The sequence below is a fragment of the Narcine bancroftii genome, chromosome 5 (assembly GCF_036971445.1).
Source record: "Narcine bancroftii isolate sNarBan1 chromosome 5, sNarBan1.hap1, whole genome shotgun sequence".
NCBI classification, from domain to species: domain Eukaryota; kingdom Metazoa; phylum Chordata; class Chondrichthyes; order Torpediniformes; family Narcinidae; genus Narcine; species Narcine bancroftii.
In genome coordinates, this window is record NC_091473.1 from 120,382,338 (window position 1) to 120,401,596 (window position 19,259).

At 44.5% G+C, this 19,259-nt stretch overlaps 1 protein-coding gene across 12 annotated transcripts in view; it reads left to right on the forward strand.

Moving 5' to 3' along the window:
* Nucleotides 1-19,259, forward strand: part of LOC138763922 (monocarboxylate transporter 13-like) — a 63,012-nt gene that overhangs the window by 30,732 nt on the left and 13,021 nt on the right. For 10 of the 12 annotated variants that reach the window (XM_069938903.1, XM_069938909.1, XM_069938904.1 and 7 more), the window contains 2 exons: nucleotides 15,707-15,976; nucleotides 18,019-18,162. In XM_069938903.1, the coding sequence (XP_069795004.1) occupies nucleotides 15,715-15,976; nucleotides 18,019-18,162 (406 nt within the window). In that variant the 5' untranslated portion in view covers nucleotides 15,707-15,714. Of the gene's footprint in view, nucleotides 1-13,485; nucleotides 14,048-15,706; nucleotides 15,977-18,018; nucleotides 18,163-19,259 lie in introns of those variants that run through there. The other 2 variants (XM_069938915.1, XM_069938914.1) reach the window with 2 other exon arrangements.

The window sequence follows — 19,259 nt, forward strand, 5'->3', positions numbered from 1 at the left end:
ACATACCAAAAAATCCAGGGATCTTTCTTCTAAGTAATATAAGAAGTAAAGAATTAGGCCTCAAACTGGATGAAGCACAAAAAAGATTTATTATGATAGCCTTAGCAGAAGCACAAAAAAGATTTATTATGATAGCCTTAGCAGAAGCAAAAAAATGTATAATGTCAATTTGGAAATCAGAAGAGAGCCTGGGAGCCTGAGCAATGATACATGGAAATGAATAAATGTATTCCATTGGAAAAAATAACATACAATTAAAAAAATAAAGTCACATTATTTGAAAAAAATTGGGAACCGTACATGGAACACAACAGAGAGGTCTTGCCTCGGACCTCCACCCCCTAAAATGATAAGAAGACAAAATGACTTGATCCAGTGTGTAAAAGTAGATGACACAATTTTCTTGTTTATTTTAATTGTGTGATGACGTTGTTTAATAGTTTTATTGTATATGTTGAACGTTAAATGGGTTTGGAGGGGGTGGGAAGGGGAGAGGGAAGGTAGGGGAAAAAGGGGAGAAAATGCCACTGTGTATATTTAAAAGGGAAATGTTTGTATGTATTTTGATTGATATGGTTCACAGTGTGAAAAATTAAAAAAAATTTAAAAACTCAACACTGCTGGAACCCTGAGATCCTGACACCTCATCACGTAGGAATACGAATGAATAGGCTTTTTTAATTATCAAAATTCGAGGGGAAACTCTTGTGTTGTCAGCTATTTCAGTGTTTAGATTATCTACGCTGCAGCAGCAGGAGGCCAATCAGCCTCTACCCAGCAGAGCAATCCTGTCAGCCCCATCCCATTCTTGTTTCATTGTATCCCTGCAATCAATTCTTTCTTATATGCCCATCTATTTCCATTTGATTCTTTTGCCACTTACCTACTCAGAAGAATAATTTAGAGTTACCAATTAAGCTCCAACCCATCTTTATGATGGAGGAAACTCGTGTAACCCGTATGGTTATGAGATGAAGATATAGACTCAGCAAAGACAGGGTCTGGATTGACCCCAGCTCCCTAGAGCTGCAGAAGCAACTGCAATAACTGCTGCACCACCTGACACCGTGCTTGATTTTTTGTTGTTGTTGTTGATATTTATGAATTAAAGATTTAAATTTAAATTTAGATACACAGATGGTAACGGGCCCTTTCAGCCCAATTACACCCAATTGACCAACAACCCTGGTAAGTTTTGAAGGGTGGAAGGAAACTAGAAAACCCACGTGGACACAGGGAAGAAAGTATAAACTCCTTACCGACAGCACTGGAATCGAAACCTGGTTGTTGGCGCTGTAACCCTATTGTGCAAACCGTGCCACCCTCTCTTTATAAATGATAATGGACCATTGTGAACAAATATCTAAATCACACCTTTAAAGAAGCCTGTGTAATTTGCTTAACTAGAATACAAGAGTTTTGGGCAATTTGTCCGATCTCATTAGAAACTGTTGTCGCTATATGATTTTGGGTTCATTTTGGTAATTTTTACAAAGGCCAAAAAATTGTCAATCTTTCTTCTGGAGGTAATGGTGAGAGTTAATTTAGAATTTGGGAATTCCCTGTTTGTCAAGGCAAAAATTGGTACAAACCATGGAGCCAGTGTGCCTAATCACCAATGTCTAAGTGGCAGCTCAGCTTCAGGTGAATTTTGCTCCTTTATTGAAATGTAAGGATTTTTAAAAATCAAGTTTGAATCTTTGAATTGATAACAGTAGTGAGTTGGGAGTATAGTTCCATTCATGACGGGCCTTAACTTGAAAGCTTTGAAACCTGAGCCCATTCATCATATTGGTAGAAACTGGAAACATTTCTTCACATAAAGGATAATGGAAGAGCGGAACACTCCTTCACACAGGATGTGATAGAAGGTGACTTGATTTAATAATTTACTGCTGAAGTTGATGAATTTTAATTGAATATGTGGCAAGGCAGGTGGGTGGAATCAGGAAAGCATGGAACGGTGGACCGCTTCATTGGCTAAGTCACCTCCACTGGTTTGCCGACAAAAAAAGGAGAATGTACTGATGCACTGTGTCTGATTTTTGGCGAGACCATTCAACCGAACAAGTCTGTGCAGGTTTTCTCTGAAGAGCAGCACGCCAGATGTTATGCCCCATCCTGGTGCACATCTGTGCTCCGCCACTGAAAGTCATTATAATTCTTGCCTGCCTTCATAAAGTCCTTTCGCTTCTCGCTGCTCACTTAATAACTCTTGCACTTGAGGGAGTTGACTGGAGGCTGAACATGGAGGTTAGTTTGCTGATTGACGCAGAAGCGTGAGGTTCTTAACATTCATCTCTTGGTTAAAGACTCCAACAGAGAGACCAGTTAGGCTTCTATTGTATGCTCTCCTGGTATAGTTCTGCATGGAGATAGTTCATACTGTTAAAGACATTCCATTTGTTCCAACGATCTTCTCTACTCCTCGGACTAACTTGCTTCTTAATTTTCTCTTTCTCAGTTTGGAGGAGAGAACTTTGATTGAACTGGCAATATGTTCATTTTTTTCTTAACTGCCATCATTGACCTATCATGGCCTGTTTTTCACACTAGCTCTGTTTCTCTTCCCACAGATGCTACCTTATCTGCTAAGTGCTTCAAACAGTTGCTGTGTTTTTAAAAAAATTTAGATTTTTACCATCTGCAGATTTTGTTCTGAATGTCAGAGCTCTGCGCTTTAACAGACCATTCGGTTCGTAGGTAGAGAGAGCTCCATTCAGAACGGGGAGATTAAAAAGGAGTGTTCACAGGGCTCGGCACTTTAGGGGACCGATCAGATCGTGATCCATCCTTAGGAACAAATAAAAGTGAAGCAGGCCTCAGCGGAGGGGCCATTGTGTGGGTGGCACAATGTAGGAGTGGGAATTTGAGGCTTTGGAAGGGTAGAGCTGTAAGGGTTGAGGCAAGGTTTGGACTGGTTTTTCTAACTCTTTGCTCTTTAATATATAGTGAGAATGGCAATTAGGTCAGGGTCTGCTTCTCTTGTGGAATGTGGATAGTCAGGGAAGCTAACAATATCCCTGATGTTTTAATCTGTGAGAAGTGCAGCTCCTTCAGACCATGTTAGGGGATTGGAGCTGAGATGGATGATTTCTGGATCATTTGGGAGGCAGGGAGGGTCAAAGACGGGAGTTACAGGGATGGAATCACATCTCGGAGGCAGGAGGTTGCTGGGTGACAGTCAGGAAAGAGAAAGGGAATACCCCTGTGATTATTCCCCTCAGCAACGTATACCATTTTGGACATTGACCTATCTGGTCCAGGTAGCAGCCAGACCAGTAGCACCGTAGTTGGCTTTGAGCATCAGAAGGGAAGGATGAAATCAGGTAGAGTGATAGTCACAAGGGACTCGATAGTCAGGGGAACAGATAGGAGATTCTCTGGCTGCAAAGGTGACTCCAGGTGCTCAGATCCAGGATGCCTCTGAGAGGGTGCAGAATATTACTAAAGGGGAGGGTGAGCATCCAGAAATCGTGGTACATATTGGCACCACCGACAGAGGCAGGAGTAAGGCCCTGCAGAGTAAGTTTAGAGAATTAGGAAAGAGGCTGAAGAGCAGGTGCCATGAGCTAGGGAAGGTCAGAATCAGAAGATAGTGCAGACAGATGTGTGGCTGAAAAAATGAGCCAGGGGCCAGGGTTTCAAGTTTTTGGATCATGGGAACATTTTCTGGAGTAGCAGTGACCTGCACAAGGGGGAAGGGTTGCACCTGAATGGGAGGGGAACTAATCTCCTGGCAGGGAGGTTTGCTAATACTGTTGGGAAGGGGAGGGTTAAGCTAGATTAGCAGGGAGGTGGGAACCAAAGTGAAGAGGAAGAGGCAGTTTAAGCACAAATAGAGGCTGCTGGTAAGAAGTTTGCGTGGGAAGACAGGCAGATAGGGCAAAGCTGCAGCCAGTGGGATGAGGTGCAGTGCAACAGGGGCACAGTCAAAAGTAACAAATGAAGGGCTAAAGGTTTTTTATTTAACTGCATGCAACATAAGACATAAAGTGGATGACCTTGCAGTACAACTGCACATTTGCAGGTATGATGTGGCCATCACGGGGTTATGGCAAAAGGATGGATGCCATTGGGAGCTTAATGCCCAAAGATACACAGTGTATCGAAAGGATAAGCAGGTAAGCAGAAAGGATGGCGTGGCTCTATAGGTAAGGAACAACATTAAATTGTTAGAAAGAAATGAAATAGGATCAGAAGACACTGAATCATTGTGGGTTGAGTTAAGAAATGACAAAGGTTAAAAAAAAAACATTATTAGCAGTTATTTATAGACTTCCAAACAGTAGACAGTATGTGGACAAGAAATTACAACAGCAAAGAGAAAAAGCATGTCAGAAGGCCAATGTTATGGGGATTTTAACTTGGAAGTAGATTGGGAAAACCAGGTTGGGACTGGATCGCCTACAGGGTGGCTTTGTAGAGTAGCTTGTTGATGAGCCCACTTGGTAATCGGCTGTACTGGATTGGGTGCTGTGTAATCCAGCAGAGGCAATTAGAGATCTTAGAGTAAAGGAACTAATTTGGGAGCAATGATCACAATATGATGGAATTCATTTTGAGATTTCACAAGGAGAACTGAAGTCAGATGTGTTAGTATTTCAATGGAGTAAAAGGATTTCCAGTAGCATAAGAGAGGAACTAGCCAAAGTAGATTGGAAGGGGGCGCTAGTGGGGAAGACAACAGAGCAGCAATGGATGGAGTTTCTGCAAGATTTGAGGAAGCTACATAGCGAAAAATGTTTAAATGGGAAAATGTTGCAACTGTGGCTAACAAGTCAAGTCAAAGGCAACATAAAAGCAAGAGAGAGGGTGAACACGGAAGCGAAAAATAGCAGGAAGATCGAGGACTGGTAAGCTTTTAAAAATTTGCAGAAGGTAACGAAAAAAATTCATGAGGGAAAAGATGAAGTATGAATGTAGGCTAGTAAATAATATCAAAGAGGACACAAAAAGTTTCTTCAAGGGCATAAAGAGTAAAAATGAGGTGAGAGTGGATATAGAACCATTAGAAAATTATTTTGGAAAAATAATGGGAGACAAGGAGATGGCAGAGGAACTAAATGTGTATTTTGCATCAGTCTTCATCGTGGAAGACATTAGCAGTGGGCCAGATATGAGGTCGAAGGATATCAGTGAAGGGAAGTGAGTGCAGTTATTATTTCAAGGGAGAAGGTGGTCGGAAAGCTAAATGGTCCAAGGGTGAATAAGTCTCCCAGACCCTCGGGTTCTGAGAGATGTACCGGTATAGATTGTGGAGGCATTGGCAATGATTTTTCAGGAATCAGTAGGTTCTGGGATGGTCCCAGAGGACTGAAAAATCACAAATTTCATCCCACTATTCAAGAAGGGAGAAAGGCAGCAGAAAGGAAATTATTAACCTATTAGCCTGACGTTAATGGTTGGGAAGGTGTTGGAGTCGATTGTCAAGGATGAGGTTACGGGGTACTTGAAGGGACATGACAAGATAGGCCAAAGCCACCGTGGTTTCCTTAAGGGAAAATCTTGCTTGACAAGCAGGCGAGATAAAGGGGGTGTAGTGGATGTTGTGTATTTGGATTTTTAGAAGGCCTTTGACAAAGGGCTGAACATGAGGCAACTTAACAAGATAAGAGCCCATGGTATAACAGGAATCAACTACTGTGGGTAGAGCATTGACTTATTGGCAGGAAAGAGGATCATATTCTGGTTGGTTTTCCACAGGGGTTGGTGTTGGTGCTTTATATGTTGCATATTAATGATTTGGATTATGGAATGAATAGTTTTGTGGCCATATTTGCAGATGATATGAAGGTAGGTGGAGGACTTGTATTGAGGAAACAAAGCAAATTAAATGCAATGTTGGAAATGAATGAATGTCATACACTCTTGTAGAAAAAATAAATGGGTGACTTTAAATGGGGAGAAAATTGAAAATATCCAGATGCAAAGGGATATTGGAGTCCTCGTGCAGGATGGTCTGAAGGTAAACTTGCATCTTTAGTCGATGCTGGCATTTATTTCAAGAGGAACTGATGAGACCTCACTTGGAGTATTGTGAGCAGTTTTGGGCTTCTCATTTAAGAAGGGATGTGCTGACGCTGGAGAGGAGATTCATAGGAATGAATCTGGGAATGAAAGGTTATCTTATGAGGAGCTTTTAGCAGCTCTTGGCCTGTACATGTTGTTACAAGCCCAGAGGACCCCAAAACCCAGCACCAATAGATATTCACCACGAGAAATGGTTACTTAAACAAAAGTTGCTTTTAATTATCTTTAAACATGAAAATAGAATTAAAATTTAACTTATCTCTATTGACTTACTTAACTTTAACCCCTTCTAATTCTAAGTGCACGTGTATGTAATGTGTGTGTAAGTTCAGAAAAGTTCTTTGGTTCACAGTCCAATTTCACTTCTCATTTCCTCCAAGTTCACTGGTTGCAGGCAATTCTTATTCTGTGCACAGAATTTAACATTTATAAAGTTCACCAGGCTTTGGTGCTCGAAAGATAAATGGTTACTGCTCAGGAAGGTTCTTGTCGGTTTTCAGAGAGAGATTTATTGTTCCTTTTTAATCAGCCACTTCAGTGTCTTGCTGACGAAACTTGCCCCTTCAGGGTTTTCTAGATGATAACATCTTTCTTTCAGGTTACCACAGAGTTCCTTTCTGTTTCACTTATTCCAAGTGAAACATTAGACAGCCAGTCCTCTCCTCTTGCATGAATCACAAGGGCTTTGACAGGCCGTCTTCTGAAATTGGGCTTTCCAAAAGCTTGTCAGCTTGTCCTGTTCCAGTCCCAGCTGCTGTCTGCTGACTGTAACAATGAACAAATTATCTCTCTCTTTCTTTCTCTCTCTCTCTTTCCCTGACTCTGAGAGAAAGTCTGTTTGACTCTCTCAGAGTGCAAAACCACATGACCCTCTCAGAACAGCAAGTTCTCTTCCAGACAGCAGCGGCTCTGACATGCTCTTTCATCTGTTGCCTTTTGCAAACAACAATCTATTAGTAAAGTCTCTTGAGCCCTGTCTTCCACAAAAGCTCTGGAGCTGATATGTCTAGCATGGGGCAGAGCTCCAGTATTTTAAATAAGATCTGTTTTAAAGTGTTTGTATGTGGCCTACTCAAACAAACCTTTCCCAATTTCACAACATTGGGAAATTTCATACTATGTCATAACATTAAAATTTAGGATTACAGGGTGGGGGTGGGGTAAACTTATGAAAACATTTCAAATGTTGAAAGGCATGATCAGAGTAGATGTAAAAAAGTTGTTTCCCTTGATGGGAGAGTCTAGGACAAGAGGGCACAACTTTAGGACTGAAGATTGTGGACTGGAGGGATGCGTAGGAATTTCTTTAGCCAGAGGGTGGTAAATCTGTGGAATTTGTTGCCACAGGCGGTTGTGGAGGTCAGCTCATTGGTTGTATTTAAAGTAGAGATTGACAAGTTCTTGATTAGCCAGGGCATCAAAGGTTATAAGGAAAAGGCCAAGCAGTGGCCATCATTAAATGGTGGAGCAGACTTGATGGGCTGAATAGCCTATTCCTGCTCCTATGTCTAATGATCTTATGGTTAGTCACTTTCTCAGATCTTTCAGGGAGCAGTTCATTTCGAGGAATGTCCTGGGGCAAGATGAGATTGGTGTAGCAGGCCGAGCAATTGCGCAGCTTGACCGGCCGAATCACCGCACCAGTTGGCCGACCCAAGATGCTGCGGGCCCCCTTTCACTACCGAGGAGAGGCCCACGGTTGACACCATGTGTGGACTAAGGGAATGTAGGCTAGTACCGCCAACCAGGGAGTGACGTCACTTCTGGAAGCCGATGCACACTACACCGGAAATGGGCATCCCCTTTGCGCAATGTGGTGAACTCAAACAATAAAATATTCTTACTGGTTTACCCTTGCACCGTGTGGACATCTCTTTATTCCGTAGCTCTGCCGTAGCAGACGCTACAGTGGAGACCCTGATGGTTCCAACGTTTTGGAACCCACATCAAACACAACAGGATGCAAGAATCTGCTACTACTACTACGGGCATTTGCCACCCTGCTGGGCAAACCAGCCCAGGTTCTGGTTGCAACTGGCTGAATCCCAGTTCTACATCAGGGGAATCGTCTCAAAGTAAGTTCCTTCATGGAGAACCCTCCAATGGAGTGTAAGTATGAACGATTCTGGCGGTTCCTCCTCGACTCCCTGGAACTCAGCAGGCACGAGCGCGCTGTTCACATCTTAAGCATGCAGGGCCTGGGCAACAGAAACCCCTCCGAGCTCATACACGAGATGATGGCCCCAGTGGGGACACACACAGACTGTTTTCTTTTCGAGGCCCTGTTCCTTTCCAAGCTGCGAGTACACATCTCCTCAGTGGTTTCTGACATGGATTTCGGCGCCCCGCACCTGGTAGCCAAGGAAGCAGACAGACCTTTCTGCACCCCACAGCAGAGCTCCATCTACGTGTAGCCTGTCTATGCCGTCGGTGCTGCCGCCTCAACAACCCCGCTGCCCCCCCCCCCCCCCCCCCCCACAGCAATGGCTGCGACACAACCTCAATGTGACGGGTGCCCAGAGAAGTAAAATGAATACTGTTATACTGTTTCTATCACTGCAGATGGGGCCGAAACGGCCGATGGTGCACTCCCCCCCACACCGTGCTCCTACCTCACTGCTAAATCTAACATGGTGACGGAAAACAGGCAAGCCAGCTGTCAATAGTGGCCTCATGGTGCTCTTAAAGGCCTACTCTACCTCCGAGACCAACAGATGAAGAGGGATTTCCTCGTCAACACGGTGCAGAGATAAGCCTCATCACACCGACATATTTTGAGGTCAGACACAATCCCAAGGGCCTTCCCATGCAAGCAGCCAATGGATCCTCCATCTCGAGTTACAGAACCCGCCTGGTCACAATCCACGCCGCAGACATGGTTTTCCAATGGAAGTGCACAATTGTGGCTGTGGGACAGGCCCTACTCAGAACGGACTTCCTCCAGGCACATGAACCTTTGGTGGATGTGGCGAGATGCCGGTTGGTGAACACTACCAACACTACCGGTGTAGTGTGTATCAGCCTTTCCCTCTCACCCTGCAGCAGCATCCTTTTCTGTCATTAGGGATTCATGCCCTGGACGAAGAGGAGTATGCCCGCCTACTGGCCAAGAACTAGCTTTACTAGCGCCCAACTTCCACGAGTCCAACCTGCCACACGGCAAGGAGCACCACTTCAAGACCGCCAGGCCCCCATTGCTCACTTTGTATTTGAACTCTGGCATCTGGAGCTGTTTACTGAAGGGTGGGGGGGGGGGGTGTCCAGTGCTCGTGGACCCATTGCTCCAACACTGCACCCACTGCTCTGTCTGATGAGTCTGTTGTAAGGGCCAGGGTGGTGTTGAGTCTGGATGCACCAGGACTGTGGCCCTCGCCAGTGCCACCTTCGTGGTGTCGAAGGCTTCTGTGGTATCCAGCATCCACTGGAGCGTCCTGTTGCCAAGCTTGACGAGGTTGAACAGGGGTTGCATGAGGGTGGCTGTTTCTGGTAGGAATTGATGATAGAAGTTTACCCTCCCCAGGAACACCTGCAGGCCTTTGGTGTGCTCGGATTGCGGAAGTTTTGGATGGCTTCTAGTCTGGAAGTGGTCTGGCTCCTTCTGGGGTAATGCGGTGTCCCAGAAAGTCTATTGTCTCTAGGCTGAACTGGTACTTCACCAGGTTCACCATGATTCCGAACTTCTGCAGTCTGTCGAACAGGAGGGTCAGGTGCGTCCTGTGTGTACTGGCATCAGGGCTGGTGATGAAGATGTCATCTAAGTAGACGAAATGAAGTCAAGGTCCCTGCTGATCACCTCCATCAGTCACTGGAACGTCTGGACCGCGTTCTTCAGTCCAAAGGGTATTCGCAGGAATTCGAAGAGGCCGAAGGGTGTGATGCATGCCAATTTTGGAACTTTGCTGGGGTGCACTGGAATCCTTTTACGAGCTCCACCTTGGAAAAGGGTCGGTAGCCTTTTAACCTCGTGGCAAAGTCCTGGACATGTGGGATGGAATATCTGTCTAGGACTGTTGCATCATTAAACTACCCCCCCCCCCCACCCCTGCTACCATTTCAACACAGCTCACCGCCAAGCCACGTCCCCGCGGACCTGCAGTCCACCCACTACGTCTTCGTGCAGAGAGGACAACAAGGTACACCCATACGGTGTCTATACGAAGGCCCATTCAAGATGCTGCATAGAGACGTGGTCGTGTTTACACTGGACATTGTCGGCCAACAGGACAGATTCACAATCAACTGCCTTAAGGGCAGTGCACCTGGACTGAGGCCTGTCGGACCAGACCCCAGGTCAGGCACAGAGGCTGACTGCCCAGAGATTGTGTTAACCTGCTCAGAGGGTGGCGGCGATTCTGAGGAGGGAGGATTGTGTAGCAGGCCGAGCAACCGCATGGTTAGACGGGCCGAATTGCCGCACCAATCTGTCGACCCAAGATGGCACGGGCCCCCCCTTTACTATCAAGGAGAAGCCCGCAGTTGATGCCACATGTGGACTAAAGGAACTCCCAGCTTCCGGGTGGCACACCGTCGGCCAAGGAGTGACGCCGTGACACGTTGACATCACTTCCTGAAGCCAGTGCACACATTGGACAAAGTGGTGAATTCAAACCACAAATTAAGTTATACTGGTTCACCCTTGCACCCTGTGGGCGTCTCTATTCCCTAGCTCTGCTGTAGCAGATGTTACATTATCATTTGTCTGAAAAAGAAAAACCTGCAGATACTAAACAAAGTAGTTTCTGATGAGGGGCTCTAAGCTGAAACCTTTCCACAAATGTTATCTGACTTGATGAGTTTTTACAGCATTTTCTGTTTTCATCATCAGATTTCCAGTGTTTGCAGTTTATTTTAATTTACACTCGGAAATTAGGGTTGAGTAAGAGGTTCCATCAGGCTGTTTGAAACAGCAAAGTTACTTGCCACCCACTCCAATCTTCAGACCATGCAGTGCACTTGAGTGTTGCAAGAGGGCTTTCAACTCTTCCTGGTATTGTTACATCAACACTTCCTGGAAAATAAAAACAGGAAAAGCTTGAAACTCATTTTCTCTTCCCACAAACTTGACTCTTCTGAGTGTTTCAAACATTTTCTGATTTTGTTTTAGATTTCCAGTGTCTGCAATTTGTATAATTTTGCTGTCTTGGTGGGGGGAGGGGATATTCATGGGAGTACTATGGCACCTAACCCTTTCTACATTCAAAGCACAGCGCTGAAATAGAAGTATATAGACCAGGAGTGGCCAAGCTTGCTTAATGGAAGAGTCACATATGATAAGTTTCAGATGTTTGAGAACCACAAGACATGAAACATATTGTATGGTAGCATTGGTGCTACATGAGCGAGTGTGGAGAAGAACGACATGCACACCAAAGCCTTGGAATCGAGACTGGTTTAGTGTAGTGGCCGTCAAGCTTATATGGGCCCCAGGCGCAGACATCAGGGCCCCGCGTCATCGGAGCGCTGGCCTGGGTTTGGCCGGCATTCCTGCCATAGTTCCCCATCTTCCCGCCGTGTGGGAGGACCCCCCCCCCCCCAGATCCACACAGTTGCCATGTTCATCGGCTATTTTGTGGCCAGTTCGCATCTCCATGCGCGAACCACTACATGCCCTCGCCCCCCCCCCACCACAACTGGCGATCAGGCCATTGTCCGTTGACTTGGGTGGTCTGCCCCTTCGTCATGGGGGAAGAGTGGAGACTGGCTCATTACATTCAAGATATGCTGGTTTTAGACAGTCAATGGTAAAAGTCTTCTTACTGCCGACGTTGAGGACGGAGGTGGAGCTATGTCTCTGATGACCCTGTAGGGCCCCTCATACGGTTATTGTAGAGGCGGCCGCTGTGCGCCCCTTCACACAAACACGTACTGACACGTCTTTAGTTCCCTGGGGATGTTACGTTTGGGCTGGCCGCGTGGTGGGGATAATTGGGGGACCAGGGACCCCAGTTTTTGCTGCAAGTTCTCGAGGGTTGCCACAGGATCTTCTGAGCATTTTCTGGGGGGCGAGGAACTCCCCCAGAATGATTAAGGGTGCACCACAGACCATATCCACCACCAAGGCATTGAAGTCCTCCTTTGGCGTGGCACGAATTCCCAGCAGGACCCAAGGCAGTTTGTCCACCCAGTTGGGACCCTTCAGCTGTGCTATCAAGGCTGCCTTGAGATGGCCGTGGAACTGCTCCACCAATCTATTGGCCTGAGAATGATATGCTGCGGTGTGGTGGAGCTGTCCCCGTGAAGTTAGCCAGCGCTGCCCAGAGCCCAGAGGTAAATTGTGCCCCCTGTCTGAGGTTAGGTGCTCTGGGACCCTGAATCTGACACCCATGTGTCAATGAGTGCCCTGGCGTATCAGCCAATGGGACCACCTCAGGCCACTTCGTGGATCGGTCAAGCATGGTCAAGAGGTATCTCGCCCAACAGGAAACTGGTAACAGCCCCACTATGTAAACATGTACGTGGCTGAACCTGTGACGCGCTGGTTGAAAGGTCTCTGTGGGTGCTTTCATGTGACTGGCCTTCGCTGATGATGTAGCAGAGCTGTCCCGGGATATTAACTTCCCTATCCGCTGGTCTTGATCTCACAGGTGGCTGTTTGTGGGGCTTGGTGATGTGATCTACAATGGCACTGGTGTCCTTCTTCGCTCTCCAGAGCATGTCCACCCAGGCCATAACCCTCCAAGTGTCGCTGAAGTCCTCGTCTGTGAGCAAAGATTCAGGAAGATCTGCTCAAAGAGCAGGCAAGGTTTGTGGCCCTTGGTCAAAGCGAGAATCTTGCTCATTAGGGTGGATGGGTCCCTGTCCCCCAATCCATCCATATGCAGCAATAGGAGCCGGGAAAGCCCAGAAGTGTGGGTTGACAGCTCTTTGAGGACCACATATTTGCTTTGCTCCAGAGGCTGCTGTAGGATGTCTAGGACCCTTGCCGCTATGTCTTGATTGAGGGAGCTCACGACGTAGCGGGTGTCATCATCATTGATATCTCGAAGCTGGAACTGAGCCTCGGCCTGCTCGAACCACACGTGTGACTGTAACACCCAAAGCGTTGGGAGCCTGAGAGAGACTGCATGGATGGACGCTGGCTCCACTTGAACCATCAACTTCGGGTCCAATTGCCGGTTGGACCTGTCGGGGTCACCAACGTAAAGTTCATGCTACACAAGTGTGGAGAAGAACGACACACACTGGAATCAGCCCCAAGCACTGTTATCAGGGTCCTGCATCATCTGAACGCTGGCCTGGGTTTGTCCGACATTCCTGCCATTGTTCCCCATCTTCCCACTCGCGGTCACCGCATTCGTTGGCCATTTTGTGGACTGGTCTGCATCTCTGTGCACAAACGTGTACACATTTTTACTCTTACATGAACATTTTGTAACAAAATTTTATGCAAATATTAAGAATTACATGCATGGAATAATATTTATTCATGTATGTTTTTAAAGTTCTAATTTATATTAGTTTCAATAACTAAAAAGTACACATACCATATATAGTTGAATTATGTGGACCAATTTTTAGGGTACAATTTAGGGAGTTGACTATTACATGCATACTCCTTTGGTCTACAAAAGTACCTGCGTTATTCATCTGAGGTCAGGACGTCAGGACCTCAGATGTGCAGGCGGCGGTCAAGACTGGATGGTACAGCTGAGGTCAGGGCTTGCAAAGGCAGGCAGTTGGGAGCACGGGTCAGAGGGCAGTTGGGTACAAAAATAGACGGTCGACTTTTACACGCATTTAAATAGTATACTGTGCATACAAAATATTTTCAATCACAAGCTACACTGTTATGAACCATGGATTGACCTTTAGGATTGTGGATTGTCATCATAAAGGATGGAATTCTGCTGGAACTCTGTGTGAAGTGGTGCAGCTGGATCAACAAAGAAAGAATGGAAAGTTCAGAATGGCAGTTGGAGCAGCAGTTGGAGTGGTGGTTGGAGCGGAGGTTGGAGCAGTGGTTGGAGTGGCGGAGACCAACTGGGGAGCTAATTGACAGGCAGAAGCCTCATAAGTAAATGAAGGGTTAAAAACCACAATTTGAGAACAGAGGGAAGTCAACAAAGGAAGTCTTGAAAAAGAATTCATAAGTTTACGGCAAAACAACATTAGTCATTTCTCTCTCTAACATTCAATACAGTGTCCTTTTGTTATTCAGTTAAAGAACTGAATTCGAACATTGAGCTTTGAGATTGAATTCTGTGGAGTGTATTTTTTGGACTGACTTAATTGACTGACCCTGGGTTTTGGGGGATTTTTCCTTTGTGAATATTGAGCACAGACTGGGTTAATTTTGCATACACACTATTTATGAATATATTTAGAGTTTAAAACTTAACCCTTTTGAATTGCGCCTTCTGTTGCTTGGTTTAAGGTGTAACAAAGTGGGGGGTTCACCTGGGGTCCAACAGATTGAGGTGTAACAAAGCGCACTAAAACTACCGTTGTGTACTGGCTCATACCCTTCATGTCTCTTTGGGAGCCCCACATTATATGTAAAAAGCTGCATGTGGCTCGTGAGCCACAGTTTGGCTACCCCTGATTTAGACTAACTTAATCCACCACTGTGTAAATTAGAATCCTTCAGTGAACTGTATAAATGAGCTTAGTATGTATATCACCACTGGCAATAATGAGATTCCAGGTTCATACTACACTGGACAATAATTTTTTTCATAACGCTTGCTTCCTGAAAAAAAAAAGGGGATTATGATCGACAATTTCAAGCTGAACACAAAGATAATTTCAGATTTGCTACATCATGTAAGAAGTTGGAGAAACATTAACTTTTTTTGAATTTAGCATGTTTAATCATATAATGATACTGAGACATTGTGTTGGCTCAACCGACCTAAAAATGTTTTGCCGCTGATTTTCTTTTGTACTCAGCCTCTGCTGCCTCTTGTATGTGTCCAACAATAGTTGGGCAGCATTGATGGATTCCATTTGCCTTGATACAGCTTTTCCATGGTTGCAATGTCCTTGTTTGCCCTTACACCATGTTCGTCACTGACGGCACCAAGATCAACAGGGAAGTCGTCCAAGTGCAAATGCAGAAAATGAATTTTCAATGATAAGCTGCACTTCCTGATTTTGTCCGCTTGAAGTAGACTTAAAATATGACATTAATGACAAAATAATTGCTTAACCGGTTAAATATGGTAGCCCAACTTTTGTTTGTGCTTTTTGTTTTGTTTCTTTAGTTAGGGGAATATTTTTGCAATAAAATTTGATTCTTTTCATGTTTGGCTTTTAAGATTTTGGGAGATTCGATTTACATATGTTACTCGGTGTCTGTGTTTGTATACATGAACAGTTATTAATGCAATCCTGATCTCTTTGCATTATCATTGTGCTTTATTAAAGCTGAAATTTAAATAAAAAGATTGAAAAGAAAAAGAAATAAGACAGCAAATCACAAAAATATCTAAATAATGGTATGTGACGGCAACATTTTAAGTGATTTTCTTAATCAGCAATTCAAAATCCATAAAGTATACCCACAAAGGTTCAGGAAGTAAAATCTACGTGGTCCAGTGTTATTTAACAAAAATAAAAACAATGAATCCTGAAAATCAAAAATATGTTAAAGTGATCGAGCATCTAAAAGTTAAAGATATCTCTATTAAGATTCATTCCACAGAAGAAATGATTAGCTCTCACTTGTATTTAGTAGGTTCAATGGAAATTGAAGCAGCAGAAGAATTTGAAGCTGCGGACTCTCCTATCAAAAAACAGAAAAAAAGCACCCCCACCCCGAAATACTCCGATGGTGGCTACGGATGGGTCATTTTAGCCTCGTGTTTTGTCATAACTGGGTTGGCCTCAAGCTTTGTGAGATCATTTGGAATATTTTTCCTTGACATCCAGAAGTACTTTGACACACGTGCCTTTAAGGTTTCCTGGATCAGTTCAATCACTGTGGCTGTATTTCATTTGAGCTGTAAGTGCCCTTTACTGGTCTTAGTAATGAAATTGCCTCCCTGGACCCTATATGTCAGTGATTTCCTGTGAAAATAGCTTTAAGGTTTTTAATCAGAAAATGTGGGTGCCTCAACTTTTAAGTTAATGTCAATTTAAATAAAAGTTTGGACCTCATGGGATGTTTTTAATAGTTCGTGTCTGGTCCATATGGGGGATTCTTGCAAGCTTGGCCAAACAGAAGAGCTGGTTAGATGCTGGATCCCCTGGTCCACTCCTGGAATTGCATCTGGCCCTCCGCTTTACTCCAGGGTGAGCCAGCATTAGAGTGGCAATGCTATTTTTGCCACAGGATCAAATGAATAGTGAGTATAGGGAAAATTTTGAATGTTTCTGATTGCTAGAGACTTTAAAACACAATTCGCAAAGCCTTTTAACCACTTGAAGCCTTCCTAGATTCAGGAAACACTTTTCAAGCTGGAGACATCTTCTCCAGCCCTCCAGAATATGTATGTCTGGGCAGGCAGTTAGTCTGGTCGTGAGCCCAGGCAATAGGCCAATTCCAACATGACCCAGCCCAGTGATTTTCATTATATATTTTTCATTTAAAAAAATACTTACTGAGGAAGCCATTCAACGCATCAAGTAAATAGCATCTCTAAAATAATCCCATCAATCCTATTAACTGTAACTTATTTCTTCTTTCCATCAATACTCCCCTGAGTTTCCTGCGACCCACCTACATGAGGACTAACTCAATTTACTTTCCAATACATCAATGGGATTTAGGTTAAAGTTACAGAAGCACAAGTTTCACAAGGAGAACATGCAAACTCCACACAGACAGCACCCAAAAATCAGAATGGATCTGTGTTTCTGGATTTGCTTCCATGTTGATGCATCCTGTCTAAACAAACAAGTATTCAAAAACGGTACTTGTCTGCGCAGAAGAGTGAGGATGTATGACCATAATCTGGGATACAAGTATCCTTTTAAATATGATTCTTGTATTATGTTTTAGATATTGTAGCAATAAGAATGAGGTTTGGCTGAAAATAGAGAAGTATATTAGTGAGACCCGATAATTAAACTACCCTGTAATTTTTAATGTTTTTTAAAATTTAGACACACAGCACGATAACAGGCCATTTTGGTCCACAAGTCCATGCTGCCCAATTTATACCCAATTAACCTACACCCCTGGTACGTTTTGAATGGTGGGAGGAAACCAGAGCCCCAAGGGAAACCCATTCAGACACGGAGAGAATATACAAACTCCCTACAGACAGCGCGGGATTCGAATCCAGGTCCCGATTGCTAGCGCTGTAAAGGCTTTGCATTAACTGCTGTGGCAGCCGTGCAACCCTAAAGTTGTATGTAGTTGGCAGGATACCAACCTGCATGGGGAGACCCCAATGGATTTCCAGTCCATTCCAGAAGTAATCCTGGAATAATTCCTGTTTGAATTCCTCGTAACACATTAATCCTCACAACTTCGTGAAATTGATTGTGAGTGATCATAAATTTTGTTCTTGATTTCAAACTCATTCAAAGTTATTGGTTCCTAGTTCTTTTAGGGCAGCCATTCTCAACCATTTTTTGACCTCTGCTCAAAGTCTATGGGCCACCTTCCCTGTGAAGCAATCAAGTTTAGTTGGTTTCTTCCTCTCTCCTTCTGACGGCATAAATACATTAAAAATATTGTATTTATTTAGACATACAGCCCTTTCACCTCTTGACCCCGTGCAGTCCAATTACACCCAATTGACCTATAACCTGACATGTTTTGAAGGGTGGGAGGAAACCAGGGCAGATGGAGAAAACCCATGCAGACATGGGGAGAACCTACAAACTCCTTACAGACAACACCGGATTCAAACCCTGGTCGCTGGTGCTATAACAGCATTGCGCTACCTGCTGTGCTAACCATGCCACCAAATTGTAATTTCAGTCCACAGCCCCCTTAAATGTCTGTGGCACCCAGGGGGGCTGTATAGTCCCCTTTGAGAATGACTGTTTTAAGGAAAGAATTGCTGCATAACTGTTTCTTTGTTGTTTCTTCAGCTCCCTTAGCCAGTGTACTTAATCTCAAGCTGTCATACAGAGTCATCACCATCATCGGTGGGATCTTCTCCATGCTAGGGATACTTCTTGGATCCTTTGCCTACAGTCTGATGTGGATGTATTTTACCACAGGTTTCCTATTGGGTAATTGAATGAGTTAAACTGTTATCATTGGTTGAATGCATGAAGCTGTCATTCATATGCGAGATAGGAAGCACTTCCTTTACACTGTTGCAGTGTATTTCAGCCAGTGGGCCATGGCCCGCTGTTGGACCACAGCGTGTTTCCTTGTGGGTCTTTAAAAATGTTAAATAAAATACTGCGGATAAAGATATGTTTCTTACAGAGCTGCCTTCGACTTGAAAATACTGCTCAGTCATTACCACTAGTGGGCCACGCTAGGGTGGCCAGACATCGGTTTTAGGTTCGACAGTCCGGCTTTTGACCCCTCTGTCCTCCAGCCACTGCCACCTCAAGCCGGACATTAATTTGTCCTCCATTTTGAGGTGTAGAGGCAGAAAGGACAAGGGAGAGGGCACTTGTTAAATGCGTGTCCCAGTGTCTGTAGGCTGTGCACGGCCATGTTTCTTCCTCAACCCTTGTGCGAGTGCCGGCTGGTGCATGCGTGATGGATTGGAGTACCAGGGCTGGCACGGTGGGTTAGTTTACTGGGCCGGTTGGTGTGTGTGGGTTGGTCTGCAGATGAGGGAATGTAAGTTTGTGCCCCCTGCGGTTACCCTAATGCCCCCCTATTGGACGTCCTGATGTAGACCTTGCACATTTGGTAATGGCCACCCTAGCCATGTCATGTTAGGCCGGAACCAGGTGGGCTTTAGACCAAAAAAGGTTGAGAACCTCCGCACTACTGGGTCACATTGACATAGAGCTTTAAGACATGGAACCAAATCCATTGGCCCAACGTCGATGCTAACTAAGAGTAAAGCATGAAAGTCTGTAGACTGTAGAAGTAAAAACACAAAGCTGGGGAAAACTAGCAGGTCAAAGAGTGTACTTTGTGTAGTAAAGATAAAGAAACATCACCAACTTGGTTTTGAGCCCTTCATCAAGGTCGGTGCTAATTCAATTGGATTTCAATTCCAATTCAGATTTTTCATTTTTGGTAACATTTAAATTTCATATTGAAAAATACAGAATACAGACGGATATATGTTAAAATTCAAAAAGATACATTACACTTAAATCATATCATTAGATGCGATGTACCCTACATTTTAATCAAA